Source organism: Schistocerca nitens, chromosome 12, assembly GCF_023898315.1.
Source record: "Schistocerca nitens isolate TAMUIC-IGC-003100 chromosome 12, iqSchNite1.1, whole genome shotgun sequence".
NCBI classification, from domain to species: Eukaryota; Metazoa; Arthropoda; class Insecta; order Orthoptera; family Acrididae; genus Schistocerca; species Schistocerca nitens.
Genome location: NC_064625.1, coordinates 192,367,285 through 192,391,948, shown reverse-complemented (window position 1 = coordinate 192,391,948; position 24,664 = coordinate 192,367,285). Strand labels below are relative to the sequence as shown.

At 40.7% G+C, this 24,664-nt stretch overlaps 1 protein-coding gene across 6 annotated transcripts in view; it reads right to left on the bottom strand.

Moving 5' to 3' along the window:
• LOC126215355 (F-box/LRR-repeat protein 17-like) overlaps positions 1 to 24,664 on the bottom strand; it is a 110,425-nt gene that overhangs the window by 37,437 nt on the left and 48,324 nt on the right. For 2 of the 6 annotated variants that reach the window (XM_049942043.1, XM_049942047.1), the window contains exons 4-5: positions 13,223 to 13,542; positions 10,157 to 10,342 (exon numbers count right to left, since the gene is read on the bottom strand). In XM_049942043.1, coding sequence (XP_049798000.1) covers positions 10,157 to 10,342; positions 13,223 to 13,542 — 506 coding nt within the window. Of the gene's footprint in view, positions 1 to 10,156; positions 10,343 to 13,222; positions 13,601 to 24,664 lie in introns of all 6 variants that reach the window. The other 4 variants (XM_049942044.1, XM_049942045.1, XM_049942048.1 and 1 more) reach the window with 3 other exon arrangements.

The following is a 24,664-nucleotide window of genomic DNA, read 5'->3' as shown; positions in this document are numbered from 1 at the left end:
TGGAAATTCCCCAGCGGAAAGCAAGAACTACAAATCGACCACGTAATAGTGCAGAAAGACTCACAAAAAGAAATTTTGAACATAGACACCCGTAAAGGCTACTTCGACTCAGACCACCACCTACTACAGATCAGGATTCGCCTTTTGCCCAAGAAAAAGCTCCAGAAGAACAAAATTGTTAGACCAGATCCAGAATACGTTACTTTAAACCAGACACAAATATTACACAAAATTAAAATGGAGAAAACGACAGACTGGACACAACTTTCACGAAGAATCCGAGAGGCCATGAAACTAGCACAAGCACCACGAACACGGAAACACCGTTGGTGGAACCACACATGTGACCAAGCATTGACCAACGAATCAGTGCATGGAAAAAATTTAGTTGCCATAAATCCCAAGAGAATTGGATGAACTTCTTGAAAACACAGAAGCAATCAAGCAAAATCATTCGCAGTGAAAAACGACAGTATGACAAACGGCGACTGACAGAGATCGAATCGGACTTCATGAAGAACAATACAAGAAACTTCTACAGAACGTTCAGAGAAAATATGACTGGATATCAACCACCCAACTTGTGCTTCAGAAGACCGGATGGAACCCTAGAAACCAATACCAAAAACAATTGTGACATTCTGGCAAAGTACTTTGAAAAACTGCTCAACACGGACCCCCCCCCCCCCCCCCCCCCCATGAAAGAAATGATGACAGAAATGAGCACATACAATCCAGATAGTGAACCTCCAACTCTAGAAGACGTTAAAGAAATAATAAAGTCACTCAAGAATCGTAGAGCACCAGGAGAAGATGGCATCATCGCGGAAATCTGGAAGTTACAAGACCCAGAACTCACCAAAGACATCCACAGGATCTTGGAAGACATCTGGAAGACCATCAAAATTCCTGACGACTGGAAAACTGCCCTGATACACCCACTACACAAAAAAGGTGACAAGACTAACCCGAACAACTACAGAGGAATATCCCTACTACCGGTCACATACAAGATCCTCTCTAAAGCTTTACTGAACAGACTAGAATGCCAAACCGACCACTTTATTGGGGAATACCAAGCAGGCTTCCGTAAAAAGCGGTCTTGTGCGGAACAAATTTGGAACCTGAAAATGATTTTACAACACAAACAGAACCTGATCATTACCTTTGTTGACTTCAAAAAGGCGTACGACTCTATCGACCGGAAAACTCTCTTCAAAATTCTAGCAGAATACAAAGTAGACAACAAAACACGGGCTATCATAGAGCAAACTTTAACCAACACGACCTCCAAAGTAAAGTTCTGTGGGGAACTATCAGAGCCCTTTGAAATTCGCACAGGTGTCCGACAAGGCGATGGCCTCTCACCTCTCCTTTTCAATCTGGTGTTAGATAAGGTCATAAAAGAATGGGAAACATCACAACAGGGGATAACCTTAGGAAACCTACAGATTAAATGCCTGGCTTTTGCAGACGATTTGGCGATTGTCACGAAAGGTATAAAGGAAACAAAAGACGCTATTGAAAAACTGCACGAAATCGCTGCCAAAACTGGACTACAGATCTCTTACGAAAAGACACAGTTTAGGAGCACAAAGAAACTCTCATCTCTGAACACAAAGTATGGCACGATTTACAAAACGGCAAACTTCAAATACCTCGGTGAAACACTACAAATGAGTGGACATAACAGAGACTCAAACGAAGAAAGAAAGACTAAACTGGACAAGGCATACAAAGTAGTGTGGAATCATTACAACAAGAAGTCTATCTCACAAAAAGCCAAATTACGCCATTACGACACGGTGGTGCTCCCCGAGGCACTATATGCAGCAGAGACCACACTAATCCTAGGGCATACACGTATCAGACAATTAGAAAAAGTAGAACGGAAAATACTTAGGAAAATATTTGGCGCAACTAACAACAATGGAATATGGATCAAGAAACCTACAGAGGAACTGTACAAACATACGGAGACAATCACAGAAAATATTAGAAAACGCAGACTACAATTCTATGGACACCTATACAGAATGCCATCACACAGGCTGACCAAACAGATCTTTGACTGGGTAACCACTAGAAACAACAAATGGGTGGCAGAGGTAGAAAACGACCTGAACCAGCTCAACATAACAGCAGACACAATAAACGACAGAATAATGTTCAGAAACATCATTAAGAAAAGTAAACTACATGAGATACAATGCGACAAACGAACAGGCATAAAATGGACCGAAGAACGCAAGCAAGATCACAGCCAGAAGATGAAAGAAATATGGGCAACCAAAAAGGCAATCAAGATGAAGCCGAAGACACAAAGCCGACAAGAAGCATGGACAGAGGACCGGAAACAGAAACACAGCGAGCGAATGAGGGAAGTTTGGGCAGCAAGGAAGGCAGCAAAAGGAACTGGCCATGCAGTTTAGTCCAAATGCGCTCTTTAAGGGCAAAACACCAATAATAATAATAATAATAATAATATATATATAATAGAGGGAAACATTCCATGTGGGAAAAATATATCCAAAAACAAAGATGATGTGACTTACCGAACGAAAGTGCTGGCAGGTCGATATACACACAAACAAACACAAACACACACACAAAATTCAAGCTTTCGCAACAAACTGTTGCCTCATCAGGAAAGAGGGAAGGAGAGGGAAAGATGAAAGGATGTGGGTTTTAAGGGAGAGGGTAAGGAGTCATTCCAATCCCGGGAGCAGACAGACTTACCTTAGGGGGAAAAAAGGACGGGTATACACTCGCACACACACACATATCCATCCACACATATACAGACACAAGCAGACATCTCACAAGCAGACATATTTACCAGCAGAGAGTACGAGTGTAGGACAGTAAATCTTTGACGAGTGATGTTTGGTTGAATCTGGGAGTGGGGCTGAAGGTGAGGCCTTTGGATAGGACAGAGGTTTCGGATTGGGAGAGAGGTTTGGAGGAAAGGTTAACTACTGAATTAGGGTGTTGTGGTTCCAGATTGTGTTGAAAGGAATTTTGAGGTTTTGGAGGGAGTGGAGCTGGAAGTGGGAGATTGAGTAGATGGGAGAGACTGGGTTTGTGTGCAATGAGAGGAGGTTGAGGTTTGCTGGAAAGGTTGTGAAGGGTGAGTGAGTTGCCTTTCCGGAGGTGGGAAACTAGGATAGTTTTTTGAGGTAGAGGGTGGCATGCTGTTCTAATTTAGGGTTGGCCTGTAAGAGGATGCTCTGAACAGTCGGTGTGGATGTGGGAGAGGAAAGATTAAGGACTTTTATTAAGGATAGGAGTTGACGGGTGTGTTCATTGGCTGAGTTGATGTGTAGATGAAGGATTAGGTGGGTGAGGGCAATGGATTGTTCAGTTTGGAACTGGTATAGGGACTGATGGAAAGAAGGGTTGCAGCCAGAGATGGGAACTTTAAGTGTGAGGACTTTGGGGGTAATGCCAAATGTCAGACAAGCCTGAGAAAATAGAATATGGGAGCATAATCTGGCTAGGGCGAAGGCATGTTTGCGGAGGGAATGTAAATAAAATTTAATGGGGTCGTTGTGGGGGTGTTGTGAGGGTGACATGGTATTAGAAGGTGGAAAGTGTAAAATGAGGCTGAAATGAAAATGAAGATAAAAATATATGGGGAGAGATAAAGGTGAACTGGAAAGTAACTGGAGATCTGGTGTGAAAAAAGGCGAGAAGGTGTTGGTTACAGCTGGGCTATGTTGGACTTGGGTTGGAAGACAACGATGTGCACAAAGGTTAGGTGGTTGTGTTGCCGCCAAAACACGTTAAAGGACGGAGAAATTCGGGAAAATTTCGAAAAAACTGCGTGTGATATATTAAAAGGAGTGGTTTTGTGGTGGCAGATTATGAAAATGAGGCTAACAATTGTCTGACGAAGAAATAATGACGTTAAAACCTGTGGGAAGCGGATAAAAATTATCAGTGATGTGCGAAAAACGGAAATGGAAATAAAGCGAAAGTTATTAGAACTAGCCAAAATGGTTGTTTAAAAGGTGAAAGGAACTGTTTGTGAACTAGAAATGGTGGATTTTATAGCGGCGGTAGTGTTGAAAGCGGCAAAAAAAATTTTTTTGGTTATGGTTTGGAAATGGGTTACGTATTATTGAGTATATATAGGCGGGATAAAATTGTATAGCAGATTACGGTAAAAATGAGAAGGTGAATACAAAGTGAAACTACTGGCAAAAACAGAAAGAGAAAATAAGACGACAGAAAAGATTTCGAAATGCAACAGTGACAATAACAAATGTAATTGTTGGGTTCAAATTACTGATATCAATATAATAGAGGGAAACATTCCACGTGGGAAAAATATATCCAAAAACAAAAATGATGTGACTTACCGAACGAAAGCGCTGGCAGGTCGATAGACAAACAAACACAAACAAACACAGACACACACACAAAATTCAAGCTTTCGCAACAAACTGTTATATATATATCTCTTGTGTGGAGTTGATAGTCTCCCATCGGGCGCCTCCCCAGGTGGCGGATAGGGGAATGCTCTCCAGATATGGAGGGTACCGGGGAAATAAAATACCCAGGGTGGACCAAAACTATCAACCGAAATCCACTAACTTCTGCCTGGTATCCAGCGGTTAGGGGTCAGCATCTGGAACTATTATAACAAGAAGTCTATATCCATTAACGCAAAATTGAGGCACTACAACACTGTCGTACTTCCGGAGGCACTGTATGCATCTGAAACAACACAAATAGATGGGCAAACTAAAATCAGAGAAATAGAGAAACAAGAAAGGAAAATTCTCAGGAAAATTTTTGGCCCGATACAAGAGCAAGGAATCTGGAAGAAGAGACCAACATCAGAATTATATAAATACACAGACAAGATTACGGATACAATAAGGAAAAGAAGAATGCAGTTCTACGGATATATCCACAGGATGAATGAAAACAGAATTTCAAAGCGAATTCTTAAAGTCATCAACTCAGGCAGGGGAAAAACAAAATGGATAAAAGAAGTTGAAGAGGACCTCAGACAAGCACACATAACAGTAAACGATGCAGAAAATAGAACTGAATTCAGGAACATCATCAAAAAACATAAATTTGACACCACGAAAGAAACAACACAGTGAACACATGAAGAAAATTTGGGCTCAGAAAAAACATAAACAATCATCATAAAGGAATTCAAGTTCAAACGCTCTCTTAAATGGGAATAATCCAAAATAATATATATATATATATATATATATATATATATATATATATATATATATATATATATATATATATAAAGAAAGATGATGAGACTTACCAAACAAAAGCGCTGGCAGGTCGATAGACACACAAACAAACACAAATATACACACAAAATTCAAGCTTTCGCAACAAACTGTTGCCTCATCAGGAAAGAGGGAAGGAGAGGGAAAGACGAAAGGATGTGGGTTTTAAGGGAGAGGGTAAGGAGTCATTCCAATCCCGGGAGCGGAAAGACTTACCTTAGGGGGAAAAAAGGACAGGTATACACTCGCACACACACACATATCCATCCACACATACAGACACAAGCAGACATGTGTCTGTATGTGTGGATGGATATGTGTGTGTGTGTGCGAGTGTATACCTGTCCTTTTTTCCCCCTAAGGTAAGTCTTTCCGCTCCCGGGATTGGAATGACTCCTTACCCTCTCCCTTAAAACCCACATCCTTTCGTCTTTCCCTCTCCTTCCCTCTTTCCTGATGAGGCAACAGTTTGTTGCGAAAGCTTGAATTTTGTGTGTATATTTGTGTTTGTTTGTGTGTCTATCGACCTGCCAGCGCTTTTGTTTGGTAAGTCTCATCATCTTTCTTTTTAGATATATTTTTTCCACGTGGAATGTTTCCCTCTGTTATATATATATATATATATCTCGCTGTGTGTGTGTGTGTGTGTGTGTGTGTGTCCGTCCTCTAACTTGCCAAAGGGTTTCTTCTGAAAAACTCTACACTTCTGCTATCTGGTGCAGTGAGAGGCTTCCTTTACTTCATAATATTTACATTAGAACTGCCAGATCTTTGGCTGGTTGATTTGAAGCCACCAAATTTGTGAGTAACCCTGACAGCTGAGAGACCTAACCCCTGCTGGCTCAGTACATGTTTTCAGTAACAAACAGCACACCATACTGTACTTATGCAAGGGTAAGATGACCCCAATTTTAAGACGAGCCCCCTTTTATTTGACTGGCTTCTTAAGAAAAATTAATTTTTAACATATTCTTGACCAATCAAAATTACAAACTGTTTTATTGACAAAGTATTTGCCTAAAGAGTTAACATTATACCTGTTCTAGATTTATGCCTAAAATTATATCTATTCTAAATTTATGCCATTTTAATTGAATTAACTGTGAGTTCTTCGTGAAACATTGAAAATTAACTAAACAAACACTGTTTTTAGCGTTGTTTCACAATTTATTATTAATGTAATTGCACAATCTAGGTTTCAGGGGTTATAAGTCCATTTTCAAGTACATTTCCGATTCCCAATTTGATAAACACAATGACGAGGCAAAGATATCCTGGGGTTGTGATCTCATCTAAAAGAGGTGAGTAAATGAGATCACAACCCCAGAATAGAAGTAAAACTTTGAGCCCCAGTTAATTGCAGTTAAAGATGTCTTAGCTGATGCATAACTTCAGTCTGGTCATTGTAGTATAATTGGGAAATGTGTAATAATGGATGTAATTTGTTAAAAAAATGGTCACCGATGTAAGTGTACATTAAGCTACAGATTGATACCTGAGAAGTTGAGATTATCTTTGCCTCGTCATCACATTTATCGATGCATTATCATCTCTGGGAATCAGCAATGTACTTGAAAATGGGCTTATAACTCGAAATCTAGGTTGTGCAATAACATTAGTAATAAATAGTGAAACAAGGCTAAAACAGTGTTTGTTTAGTTAATTTATGCCATTTATTGATTGTTTATTTTTCCTTGCATTATCAAGATGCAGTCAAACTAAAAGAAATGGTTTCCTTTAACTTGTGGTCTGTTTCCTTTTCTACATTTTTCGCTTACTAATCTGTCATCTGTGGTATCAGTACTTTTAATGATCATCGTGATAATCACTCTAGCACAACATTTATATCTTCATTGTCACAAATATTTCACTATTTCCTCCAAATATGTTGCAATTACTGATGTGATGACCTCAGAATACGACTGTTTTCATCCAAATACGTGTAGGATTTTGCTTTTGTACAGGTGTGACAATTTTGCGGTGTCTCTCACTTCCAAACACATCATCTGCTCACTGCTCTCTCATTAGCTACACAGAACCGACAGCTGACACATATCCTTTCACGCCCGTCATACATCACAGTGAACATCGATAACACTACAGCGGGAAACACACAACTACGCCATTGGCCCCTATGTAGACTAACTGTCTGCTGCAGAAATTAATACTACTGTTGCGTTTTTGTCCAGTTTTAAAGTCAATTCAGTTCTGAATACATATGCATTCAGGCAAACTGCAGTTTAAACATGGAAGATGTACAAAAAAAGACAGAGTATGTGGTACAGATTACCACGGTTGGCTTATCCGGTATCTTATGTGGCCTCAGTAAGGCATTTGATATGGTAAACCATACGCAGCTGCCCCTCAAATTAGCTTCTTATGGTGTCAATGAAAAATCTTTAAATTAGTTCAAGTCATATCTCAAAAATAGGAAACAGAAGGTAGTTATACAACATAATGGCAAGAAAGCTTGCTCTAGTTGGAAGGAAATACATGTACCCCAGGGGTCCATACAAGGCCCATTACTATATAAATGACACACCAGGTAAGGTAACTTCAGATACGATTCTGTATGCAAATGACTCAACAGCAGTAGTCTGCTGTAAAAACACTGAAGAATTAGCACAGAAAACAAAACAGACTGATCATGTGGATTGCTTACTGAAGCAGTTAAATAGTTTTGTTTATGCAATGAGGGTTCTGAATAAAGTAACTGACTTAGCTGTTAGGCAAATTGTGTATCATACATATTTTATATCAGTTGTAAGGTATGGCGTAAGTTTTTGGGGAGTTGAAAAGGAAGCCACCTAAGAGTGTTCAAGCTACAGAAAAAAAAATTATCAGAGCTATGACTGGAACAAACCTTTATTTGCAAGCCTTGACTTTCTGACAATTCCTTCCATGTTTATATATGAAACACTTCTCTGAGTTAAAAAACCCACATCTTTTTGAGGGAAATTCATTTACACATACTTATCAAACAAGACAGAAACAAGATTACATGTTACATTGCCACAGACTAACATTATTTGAAAATACTGCATATTACATGGCTTTGAAGCTTATCAAATAAAATCCATTCAAAGGTGAAGGACTGTAAGCTAGAATCTACCTGTGCAAACATTGAAAATATTTAAAAAGCCAACTGCTACTGCAGTGTGGATGATTTTATAAACAGAGACAAGTAGGAGATAATATATCTGTTTTGTTTTCCCGTTTTTTCTACATTACGTTCTATGTGTACGCTTATGTTCCCTTTTACTTGAGGTATATGTTCTTTTTAAATGTGTCGATACTTGTAAACTATCATGTGAACTATGTATCTAAATATGTAGATTTAAACACATGTACTAGATTTATGGTAGTATGTGGTCTTTGAGGTATGTCCATATTTATAAACTACAGAAACAAACATGAAAAATACTTTAAAAGAATGATTTCAAACCACTGTGAAAATCTTAAGAAAAAGGAAGAAATCTAAGATGTAATTAACTTTTTGTGCTGTAATGTGCTTCTGGGAGCATCCATATGCGTTATTTTAATGCATCTTGTTTTAGGTATCCTTAGGTAGGCACAGAATTATTCATTGATGAGTGACCAATATTTCAATCAAATGACTGTATATAACATGTCATGTGACAATAAAGATGTTGTGTCGGCTGAAGAGTCAACACCGTGTTACGAGAGGAGGCCAAAAGGCACACATTTTAGCTCACGCAGGCTGGCGTAAGGAGGGAAGAACTATGTTGACGTGAGGTCTGGAACGTGACAAGGAATTAGAATTCAGAAAGCGGACATAATTAGTTTGACACTTAACTTTAATCCATTAATGATGAACGTCGCTCTTGACGGTACACGATTCACAATATTATCTGTTGAGATTATAGTAACTGAATACGGCACCTTGCTAGGTCATAGCAAATGACGTAGCTGAAGCAGGTCCGACGTATACTGACGGACCGCGGCCGATTTAAAGGCTACCACCTAGCGAGTGTGGTGTCTGGCGGTGACACCACAAAAGATTCTCTTCTGTTCTATTCCCCTCCCCACACTCATCCTAGTTCCCTGCCAAGCTGTTCCCCCACCGAGCCTCGTACAGTGCTGCTCGAGACTGTTGTTACATCTGACTTGCACTCTGAAGATATTGTAGTGCACGTTTCACAATGACAACCACAACCGATACATAAATAAGGTTCACAATCACGATCCGGTGCAATTCTTTAACTATTGCTAGCCCCACGATCTGCTGACGCCTGTCAGTACTGTCTCCTGACGAGTCTCGCCACTGTAATTTACAGTCGACCTAATACGATTTATTTTGTTAATTATAAATCTAATTCTGGATTAATTTTCCTGTCTTCTCATCTGAATGTCACCATGTTCTAAAGCTGATTAAAAGTTGGTAATGTTTTACCCATTGTTCTAATACACGAACAGCAACTGAATTTCTCACTTGCAATGCACTTGATAAATCCTTACAGTCTCTCATAATCAAATAAAATATTGATCTGGGGTCAGAATCGAGTAATGTTTTTTGAAGGACAACATTTCCGCTTTTGAATGTTACGTTTACTTAAAAATTAGTATTAATGTTTCTATCGGGAAACCTCGAGACTCTTTCGATGCAAATATCGTTTGCCCAGCCCTGCCCTTCTGAATTCTTCAAAATAAACCTGCACGTGACCTCAGCTAGCAAATCTTCATCTGTAAATGTAGGATACCCTTTATATACTCTACTAAACAATGTTAAAATGTTAATCTCAGCAGCAATAGTTTAATCCGCCAATATCAGTCGATCTCATATTTTCTGAATGGCAAATTTGAAAAAAAAACCTCATCTTATAATCAGGTAAATACAGCAATTACCTACTTGACGGGTCACTTACGTAAAAGCCAGAGCAGCGGTTCCGGGCGGTATTCGATCGGGGACGGACATCCCGAGTTCCCGCAGGTTCTTCAAGCTTCCGACGGTAGTGAAAGCCTCTCTGGCCGAGTCGCGGACTATGTCGTACTCGTAAAGTTCCAGACGTTCCAAGCTGTCGGCGTATACCGGCAGCAACGGTACGACGCGCCTGTGTATCAACAGAATTGGGGCTCGTGAAAATTATTCGTCTTCTGTAACATTTGAGGAGACCACACAAACGGCATACAGTATATTCCGCTTCAAAATTAATGGTTCTTATTCTGCATTTGTAACATTTCTGTCTTCGACTGTCACCTTTACATCACTTGCCACTCAAATACGACATCATTACTATTACCACCACATTAATTTGCATCGAAAGTATACCTGTGAGGGACAGATTGCGTTGGTATACATTAGACATCGTGGTGAGTGTCAGGGCACTGGTACTAGGCCTTCTGTTGGGTACAAAATAGTCTTTTCATTGGACAGCTTTTAATGTTACTACAGCTTCAACATAAATAGTAAAGCCTTTAAAAAGTGAGCATTCAATATTTATGACGTATATGCAACACCTGACAACTTTGTGCTGCCATCTGTCGACTGTTGCTGCAACTCGGTAATTTATTCTCTCTCTCTCTCTCTCTCTCTCTCTCTCTCTCTCTCTCTCTCTCTATATATATATATATATATATATATATATATATATTAAAACAAAGATGTGACTTACCGAACGAAAGCGCTGGCAGGTCGATAGACACACAAACAAACACAAACACACACACAAAATTCAAGCTTTCGCAACAAACTGTTGCCTCATCAGGAAAGAGGGAAGGAGAGGGAAAGACGAAAGGACGTGGGTTTTAAGGGAGAGTGTAAGGAGTCATTCCAATCCCGGGAGTGGAAAGACTTACCTTAGGGGGAAAAAAGGACGGGTATACACTCGCACACACACACATATCCATCCACACATATACAGACACAAGCAGACATAAATATGTATCACAGGCAAAGGGACTCTGAAGTGTGCAACTGAACTGTAGTATACTGAATTTTTACATCCAAGTGCTGGGACCAGCTCTTGACATACAGTTAAACCCCTGCTTACACTCTTCAGTGGAATGACACACACACACACACACACACACACACACACACACAAAGTGTAAGTTGCAGGAAAGTGCAAAATACAGGAAAGCATTGGAAACAAACCAACTAAAAATGAATACATTTATCTTACTGTCATTCTCTTTATATTGTTCAAAATCAGAAATTATAACAATCTAAATTTTGCCTATTTAAAAAAAAAAAAAAAAAAAAAAAAAAAAAACTGAAATAATTGTTTTTGTTTCTTTCTAACAGTAATTTGTTGTACTCTTTTGTGAAACCACATTAAAAGAGCATTTTAATTCTACTGTCAGACTTATTACTGGTAATCATTATAAACCTATGGTAAATAAAACTTGTAACACAATATTGGTTGAAACATTAATGTTGGGAGTCTTTAATAAATGGAGAACAACAGACACAAAATCATACAGCTTGTTGTCGACAAGGAGATCACACGGTTCAGGAACATCCTGGGCGAGGAAGAGGACGGAAATTGCAACATTATGGAGCATCTCGAGGAGGAATATTTACGTCTGACACTAAGTCGTACCGACATAAGACTGCGTGCCTCGTACGGATTCGTGTATTTTACACTGAAGTAACAACAATTCGTGAAAGCTCGTTATAGAGTGATGTCTTGTTTCTATAAATGACTGAAATTAAATCAAAGCTGTAGTAATACAAGACAATGAGCAGAAGGAAGGCTGCTACTACAGTCACTACCGTCAGATCACGATCATCATTCGGGAAGTGCCTCAGCACGCTTTCTCACCCTTCCAAACACTGCGTACCTATAAACAGGTGGCTGTGGCCAAACATGATGACAATGAAAATCTCACTTACTATGCTAACGCTGTCTGACACGATTATTAACTTAGTGTATAGTCTCCATTTTCTGCTTTGTTCCGAGGTTGACTTTGAGTAGGAATACAATGCACTTTTTGCAGATATCTGCACGAAAAACAAAGTCAAATGTTGTGATAATGTCAAAGAAAACTTAAAGGTGCGGGAAATGTCGTAACACGGAATCAGTGACGACAGGAAAGTACTGAATTGAGAGAATGTGACTCCTGATTGTAATGACAAAAATGAATATAAAAAACAGGAAAACGTAAAATGTGAGAATGTAAACACAGTGGTTTACTGTATTTATTTTCGGGAGTTTAGCATGACATTCACACGGTCACACTTTCATATGTGAGCTGCAGTAGAAAGCCATTTTTGCCAATAAAATTACATAGTACCAAAACATATGCACAGTAGCATGCACAGTCCCCTCACATACGAGTTGCCAAGTTTCTCATACTGTTGCTATTGCGCAGCAAAAAGTAGAAGAGAAGTAAATGATGACAGAATATTGCTGATGTAAATGGGAAAGTAATGGGCCCAGAATTGTGCCCCGAGGGATAAACATTTCAAAAACTTCCTCTTCCACAGGCTGTGCATACGCAATCAATTGACAGTGGCATATGTTAAATTATAAGTCCCCATTCTGAAACGACACATTCTATCCATTAATTTCACTACGAAGCCCCACCTACAGACTAATGTGAAAAAAACTGAGAAACCCAAAATGTGCGAGTGAGACAGGTCTGCCGGGTACTACCGAATCACACGGAACTGAACTGGGCACAACTGTTAAATACAGCGGCACTATTAACTACGAGTGAAAGTAATTACGTAATAAACGTGACAGAAGATGTTTGAAGACATAGATATGTTTACTGAACTAGACCTAGCTTAAAAGCACTGTAACAATAATTAGATGTCTGCTTAACATTTTGTATCTCGTGTCCCTACGTATATGTAAGGGTGAAATATGCCAAATGTCTTTTACGTAGTATGAAAAATACTGAACATACGAGAACAGTAATCGTCGAGCAAAAGTCGGCTCGAGTAAAAGTTAGACATTCGTACGAGGAGAGGTAATAGTACTCACCTCGTTCCACCCACCGACCACTTTATTCGTAAGCACTTTAGGGTGTTCTTCTTGGCATTCAGAAAGTACTTCAGATCATCCGTATCGACAGACATACGTCCGAAGTCAATCTCGACCAGTCGGGGGCACCCGTCACCCAGAGGCCTCAGCACACAAGGACGCAGGACGCAAGTCGTTCCCACGTATCTCTCTTGCAGGCACAGCACACGGAGGTGCTGCAGACGTGACACCGCCTCCGAAAATTTCTCGGTCTTCAGCAGCTCGTCGGGTGCCGTCAGCACGTGTATCCCGGAGCACTGCTCGACCAAGTTCTTCACCGTCTGCAACCGCACACTTCCTGTAGTACAGTAACACTTCTGAGCTAAGGAGTGACATACACTGAAACAAAAGAAGCACTATTAATGGTCGTTCAAACAGATGCTTTCTGCCTCTTCTGAAGCACCTGACCAATTTCCAGCAACAGAAGTTGCACAGCAGCTAAACAGATGGCCACAAAGGAAGTCAGTAACTGCGGTGAACGAGAGCTCACCGAACTGCCTTCTTTCCAGCTAACAGAAGGCTGCTATTCGCTACAAACAGGTGTCCTCCCTTCTGATGACTCCCGAGTCGGTTCGTATTGTCGATGTCACAGCTGCTCGCACCGCCGTGTGTCTTTTTTGATCCCAGAAAACACTCTGAATGGCCTACATTTCAGAACAACTGAACTCTACTCTTCTTCCTTGTTGTTAATTGACTATGTGCCACCCCAGTAATCATACAGGGTGTTTCAAAAATGACCGGTATATTTGAAACGGCAATAAAAACTAAACGAGCAGCGATAGAAATACACCGTTTGTTGCAATATGCTTGGGACAACAGTACATTTTCAGGCGGACAAACTTTCGAAATTACAGTAGTTACAATTTTCAACAACAGATGGCGCTGCAAGTGATGTGAAAGATATAGAAGACAACGCAGTCTGTGGGTGCGCCATTCTGTACGTCATCTTTCTGCTGTAAGTGTGTGCTGTTCACAACGTGCAAGTGTGCTGTAGACAACATGGTTTATTCCTTAGAACAGAGGATTTTTCTGGTGTTGGAATTCCACCGCCTAGAACACAGTGTTGTTGCAACAAGACGAAGTTTTCAACAGAGGTTTAATGTAACCAAAGGACCGAAAAGCGATACAATAAAGGATCTGTTAGAAAAATTTCAACGGACTGGGAACGTGACGGATGAACGTCCTGGAAAGGTAGGGCGACCGCGTACGGCAACCACAGAGGGCAACGCGCAGCTAGTGCAGCAGGTGATCCGACAGCGGCCTCGGGTTTCCGTTCGCCGTGTTGCAGCTGCGGTCCAAATGACGCCAACGTCCACGTATCGTCTCATGAGCCAGAGTTTACACCTCTATCCATACAAAATTCAAACGCGGCAACCCCTCAGCACCGCTACCATTGCTGCACGAGAGACATTCGCTAACGATATAGTGCACAGGATTGATGACGGCGATATGCATGTGGGCAGCATTTGGTTTACTGACGAAGCTTATTTTTACCTGGACAGCGTCGTCAATAAACAGAACTGGCGCATATGGGGAACCGAAAAGCCCCATGTTGCAGTCCCATCGTCCCTGCATCCTCAAAAAGTACTGGCCTGGGCCGCCATTTCTTCCAAAGGAATCATTGGCCCATTTTTCAGATCCGAAACGATTACTGCATCACGCTATCTGGACATTCTTCGTGAATTTGTGGCGGTACAAACTGCCTTAGACGACACTGCGAACACCTCGTGGTTTACGCAAGATGGTGCCCGGCCACATCGCACGGCCGACGTCTTTAATTTCCTGAATGAATATTTCGATGATCGTGTGATTGCTTTGGGCTATCCGAAACATACAGGAGGCGGCGTGGATTGGCCTCCCTATTCGCCAGACATGAACCCCTGTGACTTCTTTCTGTGGGGACACTTGAAAGACCAGGTGTACCGCCAGAATCCAGAAACAATTGAACAGCTGAAGCAGTACATCTCATCTGCATGTGAAGCCATTCCGCCAGACACGTTTTCAAAGGTTTCGGGTAATTTCATTCAGAGACTACGCCATATTATTGCTACGCATGGTGGATATGTGGAAAATATCGTACTATAGAGTTTCCCAGACTGCAGCGCCATCTGTTGTTGAAAATTGTAACTACTGTAATTTCGAAAGTTTGTCTGCCTGAAAATGTACTGTTGTCCCAAGCATATTGCAACAAACGGTGTATTTCTATCGCTGCTCGTTTAGTTTTTATTGCCGTTTCAAATATACCGGTCATTTTTGAAACACCCTGTATATACATTGAGACAAAGTAGTTACTGGGCAAAAGCTCAATGGATCAGAATGGAAATATATTAGTGGAATTTCCTCATTTCAGAAGGAGTTTTTCAGTAAAAAATGCTTACTACTCAAAAGGTTCATTTAGGTCCATTATGGTTTATTTAATGGTTTTTGTTGAGTTGTTTTAAGCTGTAATATGATACCAATGCAACACTTGACCAACATTATTTTAAGAAACAAACTATCACATACAAAAACGACATTAAATGTGTGATTTCATATGAGTTAATGTGTTACATATTTAATGTTCAGCATGTGAACAAGAAAAGATTTAGTAAAGGTTTGAAATTATGTTTGAAGTGTGCTGAAAGTCAATGGCCATCCTATTTATCAAACACTGGAGGAGTACTATTCAGATAACTTTTTTCTGTTTTAAGCAAAATGCAGTCTTTCATACGTCTCAGTGCTTACGATTAAATATCTCCCTGGATATCACAAGACATGTTTAATTCAGTTGACGAAACGAGAAAATATAAAAATCCAGCAAATGAAGCAGTTGAAGGGGAGTACACACATCTAAAAAATGAGATTAACAGAAAATCCAAAATGGCTAAGCGGGAATGGTTTGAAGACATAGGATACAGATGTATATATAACCCAGTGAAAGATAGATACCACCTGAAGGAAAGTTAGAGAGACATTTTCAGAAAAGGAAAGCATCTGTACAAATAACAAGAGGCCAGATGGAAAACCAGTCCTAAGCAAGAAGGGAAAGGTGACTGGTGGAGGGAGTATGCAAAAGGTGTACACAAGGGAAACGGACTTGAAGGCAATATTATGGTAAAGCAAGAGGATACAGATGAAGACGAGATGGGAGATACGATACGATACGATACTGCGAGAGTCGAAACGAGGCCCCTAGAATAGACAACATTCCCTCTGAACTAACAATATCCTGGTATGTAAGATATATGAGACAGGTAAAGTACCCTCAGACTTGAAGACGAATATCATAATTCCTATTCCAAAGAAATCAAATGTTTACAGGTCTGAATATTACCAAACTATCAGTTTCATAAGTTCTGGTTCCAAAATAATAGCACGAATTCTTTTCAGGTGAATCAAAAAACTGGTAGCACTCAACCTTGGGGAACATATTTTTGGATTCCAGAGAAATGTAGGGGCACCCGAGGCAATACTGACCCTATGACTTACCTTAGAAGATAGATTAAGGAAAGGCAAGCTTACACTTATAGATTTTGTAGGGTTGCAGACAGCTTTTGACAATGTTAAGTGGGATACATTCTTTAGTTCCGAAGGTAGCACGTGTAACGTGTTATGACCAAAAGGTTATATACAACTTGTACAGACACCAGGTGGCAGTTACGAGTTGAGGGGCACGAAAAGGAAGGGAGTGAGACAGGGTTTTAGCCTATCCCCGATGTTATTCAGTCTCTACACTGAACGAACAAAACTACAGAAAAAATTGGAGTAGGAATTAAAGTTCAGAGAGAAGAAATAAAAACTTTGAGACTTGCCGACGACATTGTAATTCTGTCAGGCAACAAAGAACTTGGAAGAGCAGTTGAACTGAGTGGATAGTGTCTTATAAAGAGAAGATAGGATACAAAGTGAAACAAAGGTAATGGAATGTAGTCAAATTAAATCAGGGGATGCTGAGGAAATTAGATTCAGAAACGAGACACTAAAAGTAATAGATGAGTTTTGCTGATGAGGGCTTAAGTAGAGAGGATATAAACTGTAGACTGGTAATAGCAGGAACAGAGTTTTTTAAGAAGAGAAATTTGTTGACATGAAACATGGATATAAGTGTCAGGAAGTTGAAATGTGGTGCTACAGAAGATTGCCGAAGATTAGATGGATAGATCATATCATTAATGAAAAGGTACTGAACAGAACTGGGGAAAAAAGAAATCTGTGGCATAACTTGACTAAAAGAGCTCAATGGTTGACAGGACACATTCTGAAAAATCAAGCAATTACCAGTTTAGTACTGGAGGGAACTACTGGGGGTAAAATCATAATAAAATAAGAGAAAGCAGAGCTCACACAGAAAGATTTAGGTTTGTTATTCCTGCACGCTCTTCAAGAGTGGAACGGTAGAGGGGTAGCTTAAGTGTGGTTCTATGAACTCTCTGCCAGGCACTTAATTGTGAACTGAAGAGTAATCATGTAGATGCCAAGGGACATACAGGGTGTACATAAAGTCCAGGAATACTTTCAATTATTTATTGCGCAAGAACTAAACATTGTACAGATGTCATACATATTGCATTTTGAAGAGAAACTACGAAAGTTTTTTGTACAAAAATTCGATGTGCAAACCACGAGTGGTAATCAAATTCTTGCCGTACCCTTCCCAGCACAGCACAGTCGACTGTGGCAGTCGCTTCCCGTATTCTCTCCCGGAGCTCTGCAACATCAAGTGGTAGAGGAGGTACATACACCGGGTCTTTAATGGTCCCCACACAAAAAAGTCACACGGAGTGAGATCTGGCGATCAGGGAGGCCATTTCGTGAAACGGCTGTCCCCTCCTGTAGCACGGCCGATCCGTCGATGCGACAGCTCCGTGTTCAGGTACCCACAAACTTCACGACAAAAATGGGGTGGAGCCCCGTCCTGCTGAAAGATGAACGGAAAGTCTGATTGCATTCGAGGCATCGGGCATTGCTGCAACACGTCCGGGTAGGAATATCCAGTGACAGTGCTCTCGGCCGAGAAGAATCACCCGTACAGTTTTCGACGTGACGAGGCACAAAAAACATTTACCTTTGGGGAATCACGCTCAAATTCAATGCATTTTTGTGGATGCTTTGTAGCCCAGATTCGACAGTTACGCCTGTTCACTTTCCCACCAGTGTGAAAAGTAGCTTCACCACTAAAAATTTAGTGATCAACAATGCCGTACCCATTCTCATTCAGTTGTTGCAACTGTGAACAAAACTCAAATTGCTCGTCTCTGTTGTCGTCATTGAGGTTCTGCACTAACTCCAATTCGAACGGTTTCACAGACAGCTTCTGTCGCAGGACTTTCCACACTGTCATCGGAGCCATTTCGAGTTCACGGGATGTGCGACGTACCGATTTCTTCGGACTGCTTACGAATGTCCCTCGTACGCGCTCCACATTCACTTCACCCACACCGGGACGTCCGCTCGTCTTGCCGGGCACGAGAAATCCGTCGTAACGAATTCGCCGTGCTGGCGGTAAATAGCCTCCCTCGTCAGTGGCTTCTTACCGTACTCGGTCCTAAACATCCGTCGAACAGCTGTAGCACACTCGTTTTTGTCGAACTCCGACACAGAGAAAGCTCGCTCCGCACCTGAACTCGCCACATTTGCGACTAGTGCCAACTGTCGGCAAATTACCCAACTGTGCTGTGGCGGTATATGTGAAAAAAACTTTCAGGTTCTCTCTTCAAAATTACATATGTATGATACCTGTACAATGTTTAGTTCTTGTGCAATAAATTATTTGAAGTGTTTTTGGGCTTTATGTACACCCTGTATATTGCAGTTATTTGGAAATGACGGAGCCTGCACAGGACAGAATACCTGTAGTGTGAAGAGCTTCAGACTGAAGACATCAACAACCACATCTCCTAATCTGTCTGTGGATACTGTCTGCAAAACATGTTGAAAATAGAGTAATGCCTGATGTGGATGTTTCACTGCATGAACAGTGAAAATGTGATAAGTGATGAATTTTTTTCCTTTCATTATTTTTGTGTGTGTGTGTGTGTGTGTGTGTGTGTGTGTAAGTATACAGTCTGGGTAATTTGTGTGTTGTGTGTTATGCAGCCTCAAGATGTGCACAATTTTGAACTGTAATCGTTGTTTTATTACATTAAATCTTTGACTTAGGATTATACCTCTCAATGGGTATATTATGACAGCATTTTCTTTTAAGGTCAGACAGTAATTATATGAAGTACTGAAAATCAATTGTTTGTCGCCCCTGTAGGCTATTACGCAGCCAATCTGCAACGGGGACCATTATCGTGTCAGCCATTTAGTGATACGGATTTCGGCAGTTTCAATTAAAGCGAGCAAAAAACAATGCCACGGATAACTGTAATAAGCCAACCAGAAACTATGTTTCATCCACAAAACAACACTGCAACCTATTTATACAGAAGCAACACCAAGCTGGTTATTTCGGCTCCTAATACCCGACGTGAGTATTTGGAAGCACAGGAAAAGTGATGGAAAGGTGAAGAGAAAGCTAACAGTCTGTGCAAACAAGACTTAGTGGCTGCCAGTTCACTGACCCCTTCCGAAGTACACCCACCCTCCCACACTCGTCCGTCCCACGCACCCGCACGCGACTCACTCGCACGCGACCGCCGTCTCGAGCTGCTCGGGCCGGGGTGCGAGCCTGGTGTGCGAGATGGGAGAAAATCTGGGTGGTGGGAGTAAGGAGGAAGCTGGGGGCGGGAATGGGAAGGGACGGCAGGATAGGAGTGGGGGACGGTAGAGTGCTGCTTGTGGGAGCATAAGGGACAGGGTGGGTGTAGTAACCAAAACCGACTGCGGGAACGCCTTCGGCTGCAGATCGGAGCCGCCGGCGGTGGAGCACGCCACACCGGGTAAACACGAGGACGAGTCGGACGACAACCGACAACAACCGACCGCGACCGACACGACGAGGAAGAGATAAACAACGGAGGCTCGTAGAAACCACAACACCAAACACCGACAGTAAATCCACTCAGAACCGGAGCCAGGCAAATGTCAACAACGAGCAACGACCAGAACGCAGTACCGCCGAGAGAAACGAAATCCAGAGCGAGTACCAGACTGGCCGGACTAGGGCAGAGTGGGTCCCCGTATACGAAACCGGAGGGAGCGGCTATCGGCCGCCGTCTGCGGTGGCGCCCTCACTGCGCGAGAGCCGCCGCGCGGAATAGCCGCCGCGGACACGGAGCCCTCTACGGGCCGATCGCGTCCATTTGTTCCGGCGCGTGTTCGACTTCCGCAGCGGGAGGTACTAGTGGGGAGAGGGGAGGGCAACTAGGTGCAGTCGGCAGATTAGAGAAGGGGCAGGGGGTGGGAAAGGAGAGTGGAAAAGGAAGAAGTGCAGTGCTGAGGGGTAACGAGGAAGGGGACAGGCGGGTGAAGGACAGTGGACAATAAGTGACGAAGCTTCAGCCTGGGAGGGTTATTGGTACTCGGGATGTATTGCAGGGACAGTTAGCACCTGCAAAATTCAGAGAAACTGGTACTGTTAGGAAGGACACATGTTAGGAAAGATCCAGATGGCACAAGCAGTGAAGCAGTAATTAAAATGGAGAATGTCCCGAAGAGCAGCCTGCTCGGCAACTGTGGGGTCCAGCTGTTCCTCGGCCACAGTTTGCACACAGACAGCCTGACAGTTGTCGTGCCCACTTAGAAAGCAGCACAGTGGTTGTGGCTCAGCTCGTAAATCACACGATCGGTTTCACAGGTAGCCCTGCCTTCGATGGGATTAGGTAATGCCTGTGACCGTATTTCATTTTCATTTCATTTATTATCATCCTTCGCATCATTTACACGATATAGGAAATGTCTTAATACTGTTCAGGATATGCACAGCAGAATATTACAAATTTCTATCAAACACATAAAATTAACATTGTATAATATGTTGAAAATTAAAACGTGCTCCTTTAACGTGTACCGTATGTGATGAATTTATATATATTTAGTACATTTTCGAAAACATATTGCACATAATTTTGAGTTAAAAGAGTATAAAGGAGACACGCAATTGGCAATGAGAACAACACGATATTGACAATACAACTATCAGTTAGTGACTTACGGATTCAAAATATTCCGCTATGCTATAAAAACATTTATTTAGCAGATACTTTTTAAATTCTGACTTAAATTTTCCTTCATCTTCTGTTCCCCTGATGCAGAGTGGCAGAGCATTATAGAGCACCCCCTGTTAACTTCCCAGAATTTCTTAAGCTCGAACCTCGCCTCACCGTAATTTAATCCACAGTGGCTCACGTGTTTTTGAGTTTTTGTTTTCCTTGTTCTTTCTACATGCAGATTCTTACAGATATGTGTATTGCAGTCATGAAGATCTGAATTTACACGTAAACTACTCGAGTGTGTTCTTGTATGCAGTATGCTTTTTAATATGTGCAAAGATGGTACTGTAAGTATGTTTAGCTGCACAAACAAGGGATTGCAGTGTGTTTGTGGAGAGCTGTGTGTAATATTTCTAACGGCCCTTTTCTGTAATTTAAAAACCTCTCTCAAGCGACATTTAGTTGCACCCACAATGTTATTCCATAGGATATAACAGAATCGAAATACGCCGTATACACTAATTTTGTACACTCTGCACTGCAAACTCTGGAAATTATTCTCAGTGCAAAACATGCTGAACTGAGTTTGTTTGGATACGTATGTGACACGGGCTTTCCAGCTCGAGTGTTGATCAATGTACGTGCCCAAAAATTTTGTACAGCAGACTTTCTCTATTTCACGGTCACTCAATGATAAATGGAGATCATCCTTCTCATTTAATACCGTACTATATGTAATTTGTTTTATTTAAATTGAGTGTAAACTTATTACGTAAAACCACTGTTGCACTCTCTTCGCAACTTTTTCAGCTGTACTGAATAAAGATTTGCTGTCATCACTTATAATTATGCTTGTATCATCTGCAAATAACATAATTTTTGATGATCTGTTCGGCCTTTCAATGTCATTTATATAGATTAGGAATAATAGGGGGCCACTATCTTACGCGTATCCCCATTTTTGAATAATGGTTTAACCTTAGATATTTTCAGCCTTTGGGGGAACTCACCTTCACTGAATGATAAATTGACAATATATACCAGTGGTTCCAAGATTTGTGTCACTGACACTTCATCCAGTGCTGCAGACATTTTAGATTTCATAGTGTTAATTACTTTCAATATTTCATATGTATTAGTGGGACTTATTATCGTGCTACTGACTACTTTTGGTGCTGTTTGCTGTTGTTTGGTAAGGCTCTTGCTTAATTTGTCAGGTACACTTAGAAAGTAGTTGTTAATGTACTTGGGCAAGACTTCCTTCTTTATTTCAATGTTATCACTAGATTTAAGTACAATATCCTGGCCTTTAAAGCTTTTTCCTATTTCTCTTTTAACAATTTCCCATGTGGTCCTCGATTTATTGTCTGACTTCCTTATTAGTCTATCATTACTTAATACTTTGGCTAGATTAATTATCCTTCTATATGCCTTTTTGTAGTTACTAACATATTTTTTTAAAAGTAGTGTCGGTAATGGTTTTCATTTCAGAGTTTAGTCTTTTCATAGTCTCGGAAGAGTTTTTAATGCCAGACGTGAACCGAGAATTTGTGTGTGTGTGGCTAGTTGAGTTGATTTTAACTAATCTTTTTGAAAAGCACATCTCAAAATTTGTCATGAAAGAGAGGAGAAAACACTGTATGCAGCATCTGTATCAGTTTGTGACAATACTTCTGCCCTAGATTGGTTAGTCAGTGTGATACCAAACTGGTTGCAGTTTTCGGGAGAGAAAATTCTCTTATACGTGTGATGTACTGTTTTTGTATGTATTGGAACTGTGAGCACTTTAACAATAAGTGCATTATGATCAGATATTCCTAAGTCAATATTCAAAACTTCTGTATCTGGGCTTTCTATATTTGAAATTATATTATCCATGAAACTTTTTTGAAGTGTTTGTTACCCTTGTAGGACTGTTTATGTTAGAATATAGGTTGAAACTATGTAAAATATTGAGGAATTTAATTTTAAATGAACTACCTACCAACATATTGACATTAAAGTCCCCACATACAATTACTGATGTCTTCTCATCATGTAAGATGCTCAGCAGTTCTTCAGTCTTATTTTTAAAAAAAATTCTGGGTCACCACATGGTGATCTATACACTGACATGACTGTTATTTTCCTATTTTTTACACTCATTTACACTGCTGTTGCCTCAAAATGTTTTTCTATGCTCAGGAGTTCAGCTTCGGGTCTGTTTTTCACTTTAATATCTGATTTTACATAAATGCAGACACCCCCATTCTTGGCTTCCTTCCTATAAAAATGATCAACCAAGGTATATGGGGAAATATCAATGTATTCTAATTCATAATTTTTGCACCAGTGCTCTTGATTACAAATACAATCAACACAATATTCACTGGCCTCAATCTCGAGATCTAGAATTTTATTTTTGAGACACTGTCTATTAAGGCTAAGTAATTTTAAGCTGTTGCAACTTGGTTGAGAGGACCTCTTCCTTGTATTGTCCAGTGTCAACGGTTTCTTCATATTGAGGCTGGGTACCAAAAATCCTTTAGGGACACATGTTTCCTGCATCTCGTCTTTCTTTCTTCTGTATGTGTCGCAACTTTGATACGACTCGCTGGCCGTAAGCACATTTCTTGCTAGTGATGCTGCTGTATAGTCTGTAGCTGTTTCTGATACTGTTGGAGCTGTTGTGGAGGCTTTATTTGCCTCAGCTACTTTTGTGGCAAGTGAAGATTCTAGTGCTGGATCTGTTGCCGGTGAATTAGTTTCATTTTTATGTTAGAGAATTTCAGTTGTTGTGATGGGTGGTGGTAGTGGTATGGTACGGATATTCTTGTCTTCAACTGCTAACACGGCATTAAGTATTTCTCGACTAATGAATGCTTTTCCAAGTTTATTTCTGTGTAGCTGGTAAAATGACTTCTTTCTGAAGATGGTACATTCACATGTGTGGCATTCGGGAAGCTTTGGCATATTTTTTCAAATTTTCTATTAATAACAGAGATTTATTTGTTGACACAAGATTTTTACATCAGATTGTGTCTTTGTGGTATACATGCAGTATAGAAGTTCACATTTGTAATTTTCTGTAGAGTGCTTCTTAGTGCTCTTGTGGGAAGTTTACCCTCACTCCTATAAACGTCATTAGCACCCCCAATTATTAAACAGTTTCTTCTGGGCTCCAAAAAATTGCTCATAGTGTTTTAGAATTTCACTCAAGGGAGCGCCTGGTTTTGTCATTCCACTAACTTTAAACAGAGTTTGCGTGTTACACATGATACCAGCTAAGCCATCTCCATGACTGTCTGAGAGCATGTAAATATCTTCTTTGTTCTTCTTACTTGTGTTC